Genomic DNA, 14,939 nt, shown 5'->3' with positions numbered 1-14,939 from the left:
GGGTACATGAGTGTCCAGTATAATCCAGTGGAACGGCTCTGGTGGTAGCAGAGACTCTGCTCTGACTATAAAATAGAGACCCCTCATAGCAACAGTGTTTTAGATTTGAATCTCTCACCTCCGACCTTTTAGAAACAAGGAAGAACCTTCATGCCAAGCCCGAGCCATGTAGGATTCAGAAATAAATAGAAGCCTTGCTTAGTCATCCAGACTAGCCTATACAAAGGCATAATTAAAAGTGACAGGGAAGTGCAAGAAACAGAATTTAGAAAGCTGACTTGTACATCTGCTGAGGGAGTGCAGACCCTCCGTAGCCCGGCAAATCACATGAGAAGGGGAAACTGAGCTACTTTGTTACCTAGAGAATGACATGGGGATAGTGAAATGCCATAATCCGAGGTAAACCGTGGCACATCCATGGGTAACTGTAATGACTTTAATGGAATTGCAGCGGATGCAGATGAAAAACTCAAAAACGCACTGCAGAACGGTAAAATGTGTTTTTCCCGCGATAAATTAAATAGGTCTAAATGTGATTATTTGCTTAATTTAATCACACCAAAGAACTGTCGTTAATATCAAGCTCTTAGGGGACCCTTTTACAATGCCGCAGTACAGCTATTGTGGCATTGTTGCACCCCAATCCGGAATTACCGATGGTCTACTGCAGGAGCCGGTGGTAATGCCACTCCCAGCGCGAAAGAATTATTATTTTTTTTTTAAACACCAGGGGCTTACCCGGCGGCCCTGTCCAGTTACCACTGGGTTAGCACGGAAGCCCTAAACACCTCCTAAATAGATGGTGGTAAGGACTCCCTCCAGAAATGGCCATGCAGCGAGTGTACACTTACCGCACCACCATTTTTTTTTTTTTTTTTACTTTTACCCACTGAGGTAACAGAGGCCTTGGCGCATGGCAAATCCACGTGCCGACACCAACGCAAGGCCCTTTTTACTGCAGCTTGGTAAAAGGGGCCCCACGTGCCGACACCAACGCAAGGCCCTTTTTACTGCAGCTTGGTAAAAGGGGCCCCACGTGCCGACACCAACGCAAGGCCCTTTTTACTGCAGCTTGGTAAAAGGGGCCCCACGTGCCGACACCAACGCAAGGCCCTTTTTACTGCAGCTTGGTAAAAGGGGCCCCACGTGCCGACAACAACGCAAGGCCCTTTTTACTGCAGCTTGGTAAAAGGGGCCCCATGTGCCGACACCAACGCAAGGCCCTTTTTACTGCAGCTTGGAAAAAGGGGCCCCACGTGCCGACACCAACGCAAGGCCCTTTTTACTGCAGCTTGGTAAAAGGGGCCCCACGTGCCGACACCAACGCAAGGCCCTTTTTACTGCAGCTTGGTAAAAGGGGCCCCACGTGCCGACAACAACGCAAGGCCCTTTTTACTGCAGCTTGGTAAAAGGGGCCCCATGTGCCGACACCAACGCAAGGCCCTTTTTACTGCAGCTTGGAAAAAGGGGCCCCACGTGCCGACACCAACGCAAGGCCCTTTTTACTGCAGCTTGGTAAAAGGGGCCCCACGTGCCGACACCAACGCAAGGCCCTTTTTACTGCAGCTTGGTAAAAGGGGCCCCACGTGCCGACACCAACGCAAGGCCCTTTTTACTGCAGCTTGGTAAAAGGGGCCCCACGTGCCGACAACAACGCAAGGCCCTTTTTACTGCAGCTTGGTAAAAGGGGCCCCATGTGCCGACACCAACGCAAGGCCCTTTTACTGCAGCTTGGAAAAAGGGGCCCCACGTGCCGACACCAACGCAAGGCCCTTTTTACTGCAGCTTGGTAAAAGGGGCCCCACGTGCCGACACCAACGCAAGGCCCTTTTTACTGCAGCTTGGAAAAAGGGGGCCCTTACTGAGAATGAGAAGAAGTGAGAAAAGAAAAAGATAAGAAAAATAACCAGAAGGTGGATGACTGCAAAATGCTAAAGACAGACTGAAACTAGAATCTTCTCAGGAACCAATTACAAAAAGAGCAACCTCTTTGGTGTCTTTCTATAAAGAAGAACATACGATGCTTATTTTGAAGACTTATTTTACTAAAAAAGATGTGCTGTTCTTTGGTCAGAAAATTACTATATTCCCTGACAAGGCCAGACCTACTCAATTACGTTGTAAGGTGTTCCTGCAGCTTAGACCCCGAGTCTTGGCTGTAGGAACTACTTTCTATCTTAAATTTCCCTGCAAGTGTCTGGTCACATCAGGTGATAATTCTTACGTATTCCTGGCCCCTTCTCACTTAAAGACTGTACAAAGTTAAGAAAAAAAAGAGACTGAAAAACAGGAAGAAAAAGAGGAGTCCAAGATGGCCGCCGAATGAGACGGACGCGTTTTTAGAGTCTCTCTCTTTCCTGAACAATATCGTAAATATGCCGAAGAGGAGAGGAAGGGCTGCAGCGACTGCCTCCCAGCAGCCGAGGAATCCATCTTCTCTAAGGCCCGTTTGCTCACCCACTAGCTGGAGAAAGTGGAGTGAACGTTGGGCTGGAAGTTTCGCTGAGCCCGGACGGCAGAGACCCGCCTCCTCAGCCAATTGGAAACAGTTCTCCGATGAAGGCGTTCTCGACCGCGAAGACCGGAGAGTCAGGTAGCGGAGGGGAACGGGAGGCAATTCTATCCTCGTCGGAAGGTTTGGGAAGTTTGTTAACCCCCACCTTGACTGCTCCCATAGAAAGAAGATCAGCTGAGGAGACGTTAGGAACAATTGGGAATGTAGGGTATGATACATACCTGTAGCAGTTGTTCTCCGAGGACAGCAGGCTGATTGTTCTCACGACTGGGTTGACGTCCGCGGCAGCCCCCACCAACCGGAAAAAGCTTCGCGGGACGGTCGGCACGCAGGGCACGCCCACCGCGCATGCGCGGCCGTCTTCCCGCCCGTGCGCGACCGCTCCCGCCAGTTGAATGACAAGCAATAAAGTATGAAACACAACTCCAAAGGGGAGGAGGGAGGGAAGGTGAGAACAATCAGCCTGCTGTCCTCGGAGAACAACTGCTACAGGTATGTATCATACCCTTTCTCCGAGGACAAGCAGGCTGCTTGTTCTCACGACTGGGGTATCCCTAGCTCTCAGGCTCACTCAAAACAATAACCCAGGTCAATTGAACCTCGCAACGGCGAGGGTACAACAGAAATTGACCTACGAAGAACAACTAACTGAGAGTGCAGCCTGACCAGAATAAATTCGGGTCCTGGAGGGTGGAGTTGGATTTACACCCCAAACAGATTCTGCAGCACCGACTGCCCGAACCGACTGTCGCGTCGGGTATCCTGCTGGAGGCAGTAATGAGATGTGAATGTGTGGACAGATGACCACGTCGCAGCCTTGCAGATCTCTTCAATAGTGGCTGACTTCAAGTGGGCCACCGACGCTGCCATGGCTCTGACACTATGAGCCGTGACATGACCCTCAAGAGTCAGCCCAGCCTGGGCGTAAGTGAAGGAAATGCAATCTGCTAGCCAATTAGAGATGGTGCGTTTCCCGACAGCGACCCCTAGCCTGTTAGGGTCGAAAGAAATAAACAATTGGGCGGACTGTCTGTGGGGCTGTGTCCGCTCCAAGTAGAAGGCCAATGCTCTCTTGCAGTCCAATGTGTGCAACTGACGTTCAGCAGGGCGGGTATGCGGCCTGGGGAAGAATGTTGGCAAGACAATTGACTGGTTAAGATGGAACTCCGACACCACCTTCGGCAGGAACTTTGGGTGAGTGCGGAGCACTACTCTGTTGTGATGAAATTTGGTATATGGAGCATGAGCTACTAGGGCTTGAAGCTCACTGACCCTACGAGCGGAAGTAACTGCCACCAGGAAAATGACCTTCCAGGTCAAGTACTTCAGATGGCAGGTATTCAGTGGCTCAAAAGGAGGTTTCATCAGCTGGGTGAGGACGACGTTGAGATCCCATGACACAGTAGGAGGCTTGATAGGGGGCTTTGACAAAAGCAAGCCTCTCATGAATCGAACGACTAAAGGCTCTCCAGAGATGGCTTTACCTTCCACACGATAATGGTAAGCACTAATCGCACTAAGGTGATTCCTTACTGAGTTGGTCTTGAGGCCAGACTCTGATAAGTGCAGAAGGTATTCAAGCAGGTTCTGTGCAGGGCAAGAACGAGGTTCTAGGGCCATGCTCTCACACCACACGACAAACCTCCTCCACTTGAAAAAGTAACTCTTTTTAGTGGAATCCTTCCTAGAGGCAAGCAAGACCCGGGAGACACCCTCAGACAGACCCAACGCAGTGAAGTCTACGCCCTCAACATCCAGGCCGTGAGAGCCAGAGACTGAAGGTTGGGGTGCAGCAACGCTCCGTCGTTCTGCGAAATGAGAGTCGGAAAACACTCCAATCTCCATGGTTCTTCGGAGGACAACTCCAGAAGAAGAGGGAACCAGATCTGACGGGGCCAAAAGGGCGCTATCAGAATCATGGTGCCGCGGTCTTGCTTGAGCTTCAGTAAGGTCTTCCCCACCAAAGGTATGGGAGGATAAGCATACAGGAGGCCGGTCCCCCAATGGAGGAGAAAGGCATCCGACGCTAGCCTGCCGTGTGCCTGAAGTCTGGAACAGAACAGAGGCAGCTTGTGGTTGGTCTGAGAGGCGAAAAGGTCCACCGAGGGGGTGCCCCACGCTCGGAAGATCTTGCGTACCACTCTGGCATGGAGCGACCACTCGTGCGGTTGCATGACTCTGCTCAGTCTGTCGGCCAGACTGTTGTTTACGCCTGCCAGGTATGTGGCTTGGAGGAGCATGCCGAACCGACACGCCCAACGCCACATCCCGACGGCCTCCTGGCACAGGGGGCGAGATCCGGTGCCCCCCTGCTTGTTGACGTAATACATTGCAACCTGATTGTCTGTCCGAATTTGGATAATTTGACAGGACAGCCGATCTCTGAAAGCCTTCAGTGCGTTCCAGATCGCTCGGAGCTCCAGGAGGTTGATCTGCAGATCCTTTTCCTGGAGGGACCACAGACCCTGAGTGTGGAGCCCATCGACATGGGCTCCCCACCCCAGGCGAGATGCATCCGTCGTCAGCACTTTCGTGGGCTGCGGAACTTGGAATGGACGTCCCAGGGTCAAATTGGTCCGGATGGTCCACCAGAGCAGTGAAGTGCGACAACTGGTGGAGAGGCGGATGACATCTTCTAGATTCCCGGTGGCTTGGAACCACTGGGAAGCTAGGGTCCATTGAGCAGATCTCATGTGAAGACGAGCCATGGGAGTCACATGAACTGTGGAGGCCATATGACCCAGAAGTCTCAACATCTGCCGAGCTGTGATCTGCTGAGACGCTCTGGTCTGCGAAGCCAGGGCCAAGAGATTGGTGGCCCTCGCTTCGGGAAGGTAGGCCTGAGCCGTCTGGGAATTCAGCAGCGCTCCTATGAATTCCAGAGACTGAGTTGGCTGGAGATGGGACTTTGGGTAATTTATCACAAACCCCAGCAGCTCCAGAAGTTGAATAGTGCACTGCATGGACCGGAGGGCTCCTGCCTCCGAGGTGTTCTTGACCAGCCAATCGTCGAGATATGGGAACACGTGCACTCCCAGCTTGCGTAGGTAGGCCGCTACCACCACGAGGCACTTTGTAAACACTCGTGGGGCAGAGGCGAGCCCAAAGGGCAGCACACAATACTGAAAGTGCCGTGCGCCCAGGCGGAATCTGAGATACTGTCTGTGAGCTGGCAGTATCGGGATGTGAGTGTATGCGTCCTTTAAATCCAGGGAACATAGCCAATCGTTTTTCTGAATCATTGGCAGAAGGGTGCCCAAGGAAAGCATCCTGAACTTTTCTTTGACCAGGAATTTGTTCAGGCCTCTCAGGTCTAGGATGGGACGCATCCCCCCTGTTTTCTTTTCCACAAGGAAGTACCTGGAATAGAATCCCTGCCCTTCCTGCCCGGGTGGTACGGGCTCGACCGCATTGGCGCTGAGAAGGGCGGAGAGTTCCTCTGCAAGTACCTGCTTGTGATGGGAGCTGAAAGACTGAGCTCCTGGAGGACAATTTGGAGGCAGGGAGGCCAAATTCAGGGCGTATCCGCACCGCACTATTTGGAGAACCCACTGGTCGGAGGTTATGAGAGGCCACCTTTGGTGAAAAAATTTTAACCTCCCTCCGACCGGCAGATCGTCCGGTACGGACACTTGTAGGGCGGCTATGTTCCCGTGGATCCAGTCAAAAGCCCGTCCCCGGCTTTTGCTGTGGAGGCGCAGGGGGCTGCTTAGGCGCACGCTGTTGACGAGAACGAGCGCGCTGGGGCTGTCCCTGTGCCTGACGAGGCCTTCGGGCCGGCTGGTTGTACCTACGCTTTGCAAAAGAATAGGGTGCAGCCTGCCGTGCCCGGGAAAAAACGCCCACCCGTGGGGGCGGGTGCTGAAGGCGCCCGGTGGGAGAGCTTGTCGAGAGCGGTTTCCCGCTGATGCAGTTGGTCCACCATCTGCTCGACCTTCTCACCGAAAATGTTATCCCCCCGGCAAGGGACGTCGGCCAGTCTCTGCTGGGTGCGGTTGTCCAGGTCAGAGGCACGCAGCCATGAGAGCCTGCGCATCACTATACCTTGGGCCGCAGCACGAGATGCCACGTCACAGGTGTCAAAAATCCCCCTGGACAGGAACTTTCTGCACGCCTTCAGCTGCCTGACCACCTCCTGATAAGGCCTGGACTGCTCCGGCGGGAGCTTATCGACCAGGTCCGCCAGCTGTTGCACATTGGTCCGCATGTGGATGCTCATATAGAGCAGGTACGATTGGATGCGGGTCACGAGCATGGAGGACTGGTAGGCCTTCCTCCCAAATGAGTCCAGAGTGCGAGACTCCCGCCCCGGGGGCGCCGAGGCGGTATCCCTCGAACTCCGTGCCCTCTTGAGAGCAGAATCCACGACCGCTGAGTCATGGGGCAACTGGGGCCGCATGAGCTCTGGGTCAGAGTGGATCCTGTACTGGGACTCTGCTTTCTTGGGAATGGTGGGATTAGTTAATGGTCGCACCCAGTTCCGGAGCAGCGTCTCCTTCAGGACATTGTGCAGCGGTACCGTGGAGGACTCTCTAGGTGGTGATGGATAGTCGAGGACCTCGAGCATCTCGGCCCTCGGCTCTTCCACAGAGACCACGGGAAAGGGAATGCTTATAGACATATCCCGCACAAAGGAGGCAAAGGAGAGACTCTCAGGAGGTGAGAGCTTCCTCTCCGGTGACGGCGTGGGGTCCGAGGGAAGGCCCGTAGACTCCTCTGAGGAGAAATATCTCGGGTCCTCCTCTTCCCCCCACGAGTCCTCATCCTCGGTATCGGACATTAGCTCATGTAGCTGAGTCCGGTACCGGGCCCGGCTCGACGTCGAGGCACCGAGGCCTCGGTGTCGTCGAGCGGTGGACTCCCGCGCCGGCGGGGACGGAGCTCCCTCCATCGACGTCGACGGGGACTCCACCTGCGTGGCTGTCGAGACCGGCACCGCAAGCGGCGGCGGTGTCGACTGCCCCGGCGCCGGGCTAGAGCTCGCCGGCGCCACAGTCATCGGCGCCGAGGGCGCAAGCACCCCCGGCGCCGGCACAGCCTGGCGCATCAGCCCTTCCAGGAGCCCCGGAAGGATGGCTCTGAGGCACTCGTCCAGGCCCGCTGCCGAGAAAGGCGGTGGGGCCGGCAAGGGTGTCGGTGCCAGAAGCTGCTGGGGGCCAGGAGACGGCACCGAGGTGCCGGAACCCCGACGCGTCGGTACCTCCACCACCGACGGAGATCTCTCCTCTCTGTGATGACGCTTCGGCGTCGACACCTCCTCAGGCACCGAGGGCTCCCGGTGACGGCGCTTCTTGTCCTTCTTCCGGTGCACGTCACCGGTGCCGGAGGGCATGGAGGAGGAGGAGGTCGATCCCCCTCGGTCTCGAGGTACCGGGTCCGACAGGGTTCGGTCCCGTGGCTCACGAGTTGAGGGAGGGACCGGGGCCGACTGCCCACGCGGTCTCTCTACCCCCACTCTCGCCGGCGGACCGGCGGGCCGACGGGACCTGTTCTCCTGGGGTCGCTGCCATCGGTGCCGATGTCTCGGGCATCGATACCGGTACCGAAGAACCGGCCTTCGATACCGATGCCGTCGAGGTCGACGTCGAGGGGCCGGCGCAAGTTCCAAAAAGACGGTCCCGCAGAACTTGCCTCGCAACCTGAGTCCGTTTCCGGAGACCGAGACACAAAGCACACGACTTGAGATTGTGCTCCGGCCCGAGGCACTGGAGGCACCAAGCGTGGGTGTCGGTCTGCGAGATCGGCCGGCCGCAGCGACCACACTTTTTAAATCCACTCGGGACCTTCGAGGACATCGACGGAAAAATCGCGTCGGCGAAGTCAAAGTCGGCAATGGTGGCTAAAATCACACCACGAAAATTGAAACCGACCGAGCGGCCACTAGGCCGCAACGAGGCGTCCCCGCTAGAAAGCGAGGGAAAAAGGAGGAGCGCGTGCTCCACACGCGCAAAATTCTTTTTTTTTTTTTTTTTTTTTTTGGATAACAAACGAAACTGAAAGAAGAAGAGGCCAAAAGGGCCAAGAGCGACGACCCGCGTAAACGCGGTCGAAAATTCCGGCGGCTGAAACGAGAGAGTTGCAAAAACACGACTCTCTCAGTCGCGGGAAAAAAGTAACTGGCGGGAGCGGTCGCGCACGGGCGGGAAGACGGCCGCGCATGCGCGGTGGGCGTGCCCTGCGTGCCGACCGTCCCGCGAAGCTTTTTCCGGTTGGTGGGGGCTGCCGCGGACGTCAACCCAGTCGTGAGAACAAGCAGCCTGCTTGTCCTCGGAGAAGAGTCTGATACACACTGAGGTAGAAGAGATTTTTCCTTTTAAAAAACCTACCGAAGTAACTTTAGACAATCTCTGGCATCTAATTGTGGAACTTGGCAAGGCTTTATGCCCTCAGACGAAAAAGATGTCTGAAGAAATTTCCTTATTGAATGGGAAACTGAAGGAAGTAGAAACTAAACTTAATTTTGTGGCCTCACAAACTGAAAATCTTGAAAAAGAAGTACAACAGATACAAACTATGCAAACAACAATTGTTAAAGACTTGGTAAACCTAAGGAGAAAATCGGAGTTTCTTGAAAACAGTTTAAAAAATAATAACTTGCGTTTTATAAACTTTCCCTTGCAACCTCTGGTTTCTCCGAGGGAAATGCTAAGAAATTACTTCAAAGAAGTTCTTGAAATTGGTGAAGATCAGTTTCCCCCTATCTCCCAGGTTTTTTATATCCCGGGTAAAAAAGAAGAACAACATTTAAATAATCAGGCAATAGATGTCTCTGCATTGATAGAAAGTTCAGATAGTGAACAACTTACTGCCTCAACTCTACTTGCCACGGTTGCGTTGACCTCAGACAAGTCATGGATATTAAAGAAATTTTTCCAAAAGAAAGAGAAAACCTTTAGAGGATTACAAACTCGGATATTTCCTGACTTGTCGAGGGACACGCAGAAGCGTAGGCAAAAGTTCTTGCAGTTGAAACAGGAGACGCTCCAATTAGGAGCAACGTTTTATTTAAAATATCCATGTAAATGTTTGGTTAATTATCAGAATGTCAAATATGTGTATTTTGACCCTTCCCAACTATGCTCCTTCTTAACATCAAAGAGAGCTCTATAAGTGAATATATACCAAGCCTGTAACGCTGAAATCTTGTTTTTGGTTAAAGCATATTTGAAATGTTTAATTTCTTTTCCTTATATCTCCAGTTATTGATAACTTGGACTCACCATTGTGGACTTTAAAGCATCTAAAAAGGAGATGTTTTTCTTTATTCTTATTTTTGAGGAAATTTTGGGTAAATCAGTATTCTTTAGTTGCTTTTTTCCTGTCAAGTAAATTTACTTGTGATTTTGATTGAAATAATAATAAAAAAAAAATAAAAAAAAACAGGAAGAAAAAAAGGAGATAAAAAGAAGTCTTGAAAATACAAATGAAGAAAAAGGGAAGGGAAAAATATCTTAAAACAAGAGCAGAAACACCTGTGTATAAACGATATGCACAAAGATTTGGTCTGGAAGAGAGAGTCAGATCTCTCCTATTTTAGAAAGCTCAGTGTCCTTCCGAGTTTGGCTTACTACCTTGGCCAGGACCCTCTCTTTTGCCAGTAACCATCACTCACTCGTTGCACTGTGCAACTATCTTACTTGATGGAGGTTCTGCAGAGAGGAAGATACCCAGCAGAAACAAAGATACACAGAGAGAAAAACACAGACCACACAGAGAAACAAGTGGGACATGGAAAAGTGAGTTGAAAGTGGTGTTTATTCTTTTCTTCAACTGCCAGAAGCTGCAGAGGTTACTAATAGGAATGAAAATGCACAAAGCAGAATGTTATGTTTAGTGAAAGATAACTGAAGTCACCTAATGGAATTTACAAGCAGTCACCTTTAATAAACATTATAGAGCAGCCATGAACACGACACTTAGACTGATTTGCTGACCTTTGACATTTCTAGCAACAGCAGCCTATCAGCAGGCTTCTGTTCCACAGTAATCAGTGCATTCAGAAAGTCAGTGAGTCATGGCCCACTGGGACTTCAGAATCTATAATAACTTTTCCCTCTTCAAATGACCTAAGCCTGAACCAGAAAGGTTTCTTGTTGGAAAAGTTGAAAGTGGGCTGGAAAGGAAGGAAGGGCAAAGGGCAGCAACACCCAAGAGTTCTGAATGCTTGGAAGGGTCTAAGCAGGACGTAACGTCAATATCGAGATAATGGCTTCCAGTCCATTAATGGTTTATGTACTTCTATAAAACATTCTCACTCATTCCAGACCCTGCTGGATCTAATTGTTGATCCTCCTTGGAAACTCTGCAACTGGATTCCATCAAGACCACAGAAACATGGACAATCAACAACTTTTTGTTTTACCACTGTAAAATCCTAAGTACATTCCCTCCATTCCCTTATGAAAGAAAACTAACTATACTCTGTGCAGTTAAAAAGGCTGATCTTTTTTCAACCATGTTCATTTGTTGCTTTAGAAGAAACAAACCGTGTGGTACTTCAAAAGTACCTGAACATCAAGTAGATATCTTCATACTACACAAGACCCTTTACTAACCAGTGCACCAAGGTGAAGCAATAAAGAAAGAGAAATGAGTAACCAACGGACAGTGAACATGATTCAGATTACTGCAAACTAAAGAGTTATTCCCTAAGCTTAGGGATAGGCCTGTCAATTAAGTGGCCCTTTTTCTAAAAATGGCTGCTGAGAGTTCCTGCGGCAGCCTTGCGAAACTGCCAAAGGTCTCGCAAGGCTGTCAAAGAACTCTTGGCAACCATAAGGAAGTCCTGAAGCTTGAGGAATGGTCTTGAATTTGGCAGCTAAGATGTAATGCTAAAAAATACAGGGTCATGCATTTGGACTGCAAACATCTGAGGGAACGGTACAGTTTAGAGGGTGAATAACTTTAAAGAGGAGAAGGACCTGGGTGTGATTGTATGTGATGAATTTTTTTTGTAAATTTAAATTTAGTTTACTATGCACAAACAAACAAAGAAACCCCCCCAAAACAATTGCATATGACATACTGTGACTCTTCAGTATGTGTCATTGTAACATCATATAATTACTATCCAGCAATCCCCACTCCCTACTTCCCCAACAGTATGTGACGATCTTAAGGTAGCCAAACAAACAAACAAACAAACAAACAGAAAAGACAAAAGCTAGAAGGCTACTTAGGTGCATATAGGGCAAGGCATGACCAGTAAGAAAAAGGAGGTGATAATGCCCCCGTATAACTATGGTGGGACTTCATTTAGAATATTGTGTACCACACCTTCAAAAAGATATAAACAGGATGGAGTTGGTCCAGGGGGTGACTACTAAATTAGGCATTAGTTTTCGTCATAAATTATATAGTGAGACTTAATTATCTCAATATCAGGCTTATTTTCAAAAGAGAAGGGCGCCCATCTTTCGACACAAATCGGGAGATGGGCATCCTTCTCTCAGGGTCGCCCAAATCGGCATAATCGAAATCCGATTTTGGGCGTCCACAACTGCTTCCCGTGGGAACATTATTATATTTCAGATCACTCAAGAAGCATGAAATTGTTTGCTTTGTACAAATCAGACAGCAAACCCCACAACATATGCAAATAGCACAACAAAATGTCCCTTCTATAAAAGTCACCCCATAACAAAGTCATCACAATATGGGCAATAAATTTAAAGAACAAGAATAATCGTTGCCTCTATACCTTCAGTTCTTCTTCCATCTCAGACAATTTCCTTTCCAGTGCTCTCTTCTCCTGTTTTTAAGAGAAACATATCAGGAAATGGACAAGTCTTGATCGCCTGCTAACAAAACCTCAACAATTTAGCTGATGGAAAGACATAGAAGTATAACAACTTAAACAATAAACATTTACCAAAAGACAAAAAAAAAAAAAAATAGGACACATTACGAGAGAATTGTGTTACCCAACTAATTTGGAGATGGAGACCTATGTGGACTGGAAAGCTCATGTATATGTACACAGAATCCAATGGCAGATGAAGATAGTAAAGGCCCACCTACATCCATTTGATTTACTTTCTTTCCAATACCATAGGCCTCAGCTGATCTTCAGCTTTCCTTTCATTTTTGGATCATTATGTTGGTCTGATATAAGGCATCAAAGCTTATGAAGAAACAAAACCAACTATCTGTAGGAACAACATGATTCACGGGACCTCTCAAATCACTATAAAATATATCCAGCATAGCTACTTAACTGTATATCATCATCACAAAATGTATGGACTGGCAGATGATAAAACATTCTACCCACCAGATTTCTGTTTTTGTTCATAGCGATGAACGTTTATCAAAGAAAATAATACCAGATAGGAAGTGAATATCCAGCTAGTCTGCCCAATTTCATTCCTGGTGCATAGCCATACACCCTGCTGCTTTCTGGCTTTTCTTCACTTCTTTGCATGTAGGGATCCTCTCTGCTTAACCCATGATTTCTAGAACCATTTCCGACTCCACCACTTCCCTCAGGACTGCATTCCATGGACCCGCCACCCTTTCTGTGAAGAAATATTTTCTGGGATAGCCCCTGATGTTACCTCCTTGCAGACATGCAGCCATGACTGCTGGGGTATATCTCATACATTGCACCCTTTACTATGTACCAAATCTCATTTTCTGACATGGTGAGACTGCAACATTCAATCAAAGCATAAACAAGGCAAAACATTAAAACATATACACAAAAAGCAGCTCACCCTTTTTTCCGTTTCTAATATTGTTGACCTATCTGAAGTTTTATCATGTTTCTGCAGAAAACAAAACAAGAAATTGTTAAAAGAAGGAGTGTGCTAATTCCAGCAATGACAAACAAGTTTCCTTTAGTTCAGTGGTTCCCAAACCTGTCCCGGGGGAATACCAGCCTTTTCGGAATATTTGCAATGAATATTCGTGAATTAGATCTGCATACAATGGAGATAGCACATGCAAACCTAACTCATAAATATTCATTGTGGATACACTCACAAGAACATTGGAAAGGGTAGTGGCACCAATCCTTTATAAAACATAGGGTAACGTTTTCAAGGAGTGGCCTAGTGGTTAGAGCACCGGTCTTGACATCCAGGTTCAAATCCCACTGCTGCTCCTTGTGATCCTGGGCAAGTCACTTAACCCTCCATTGCCTCAGATACAAAATTAGTTTGCGAGTCCTCCAAGGACAGGGAAATACCCAGCATACCTGAATGTAACTCACCTTGAGCTACTACTGAAAAAAAAAAGGGGGGGGGGGGGGGGGGGGGGGGAAGGGAAATGGGACTTGATATACTGCCTTTCTGAGGTTTTTACAACTACATTCAAACCGGTTTTACATATATTCAGGTACTTATTTTGTACCAGGGGCAATGGAGGGTTAAGTGACTTGTCCAGAGTCACAAGGAGCTGCAGTGGGAATCGAACTCGGTTCCCCAGGATCAAAGTCCACTGCACTAACCACTAGGCTACTCCTCCACTAGCAACATTCCATGTAGAAGCCTGCCCTTGCAGATCACCAATGCGGCTGCGCAGGCTTCTGTTTTTGTGAGTCTGACGTCCTGCACGTACGTGCAGGACGTCAGACTCACAGAAACAGAAGCCTGCGCGGCCGCGTTGCTGATCTACAAGGGCAGGCTTCTACATGGAATGTTGCTAGTGGATTAGCAACGTTCCATGTAGAATCTCAAATAGTAGCAACATTCCATCTAGAATCTCCAATAGTAGCAATATTCCATATAGAATCTCAAACAGGGAAAGGGAAATGGGACTTGAAATACCGCCTTTCTGAGGTTTTTGCAACTACATTCAAAGCGGTTTACATATATTCAGGTATTTATTTTGTACCAGGGGCAATGGAGAGTTAAGTGACTTGTCCAGAGTCACAAGGAGCTGCAGTGGGAATCGAACTCGGTTCCCCAGGATCAAAGTCCACTGCACTAACCACTAGGCTACTCCTCCACTGTGTGAGCAAAATCCAAATTAATAATAATAATAAATAAGCTGCTTTAGAAAATCCCCATGAGCTTTAAAATGTGTCAGTGATATCAGACAGACAAACACATGCTACATTTTGACTGGCTTATGCTGCTAATGTTGTCCCTTTGCTCTGGAATTCTTTGCCAGATGAATTACATACTAGAGAGTTGCATGGGGACAGAAATCTTAACCATCTCCACCCGTAACATAGTGACAGCAGATAAAAACCTGAATGGTCCAGTCTGCCCAATAGTCACGCTTATTATCAATTCATAATTAAATCAACAATGAAAGTGATATTATATACATAATTATGGTCTTTCTTTGGCGTTCCTGGGACATAGACCATAGAAGGCCGCCCAGCCCTATCCTTATGTTCCAACTGCTGGAATTGTCGTCGAAGCCCACTCCAGACTATTTGTCTTCTCATTTGCGGGAAACAGACCATAAAAGTCTG

General features: G+C 48.9%; 1 protein-coding gene across 6 annotated transcripts in view; it reads right to left on the bottom strand.

The window, feature by feature from the left end:
• PPP1R12B (protein phosphatase 1 regulatory subunit 12B) overlaps window positions 1–14,939 on the bottom strand; it is a 219,397-nt gene that overhangs the window by 5,297 nt on the left and 199,161 nt on the right. For all 6 annotated transcript variants that reach the window (XM_030220573.1, XM_030220570.1, XM_030220572.1 and 3 more), the window contains 2 exons: window positions 13,231–13,281; window positions 12,216–12,266 (listed from right to left, as the gene is read on the bottom strand). In XM_030220573.1, coding sequence (XP_030076433.1) covers window positions 12,216–12,266; window positions 13,231–13,281 — 102 coding nt within the window. The remainder of the gene's footprint in view (window positions 1–12,215; window positions 12,267–13,230; window positions 13,282–14,939) is intronic.

This window comes from Microcaecilia unicolor, chromosome 12, assembly GCF_901765095.1.
Source record: "Microcaecilia unicolor chromosome 12, aMicUni1.1, whole genome shotgun sequence".
NCBI classification, from domain to species: Eukaryota; Metazoa; Chordata; class Amphibia; order Gymnophiona; family Siphonopidae; genus Microcaecilia; species Microcaecilia unicolor.
This window is presented reverse-complemented; position numbering and strand designations above follow the sequence as displayed.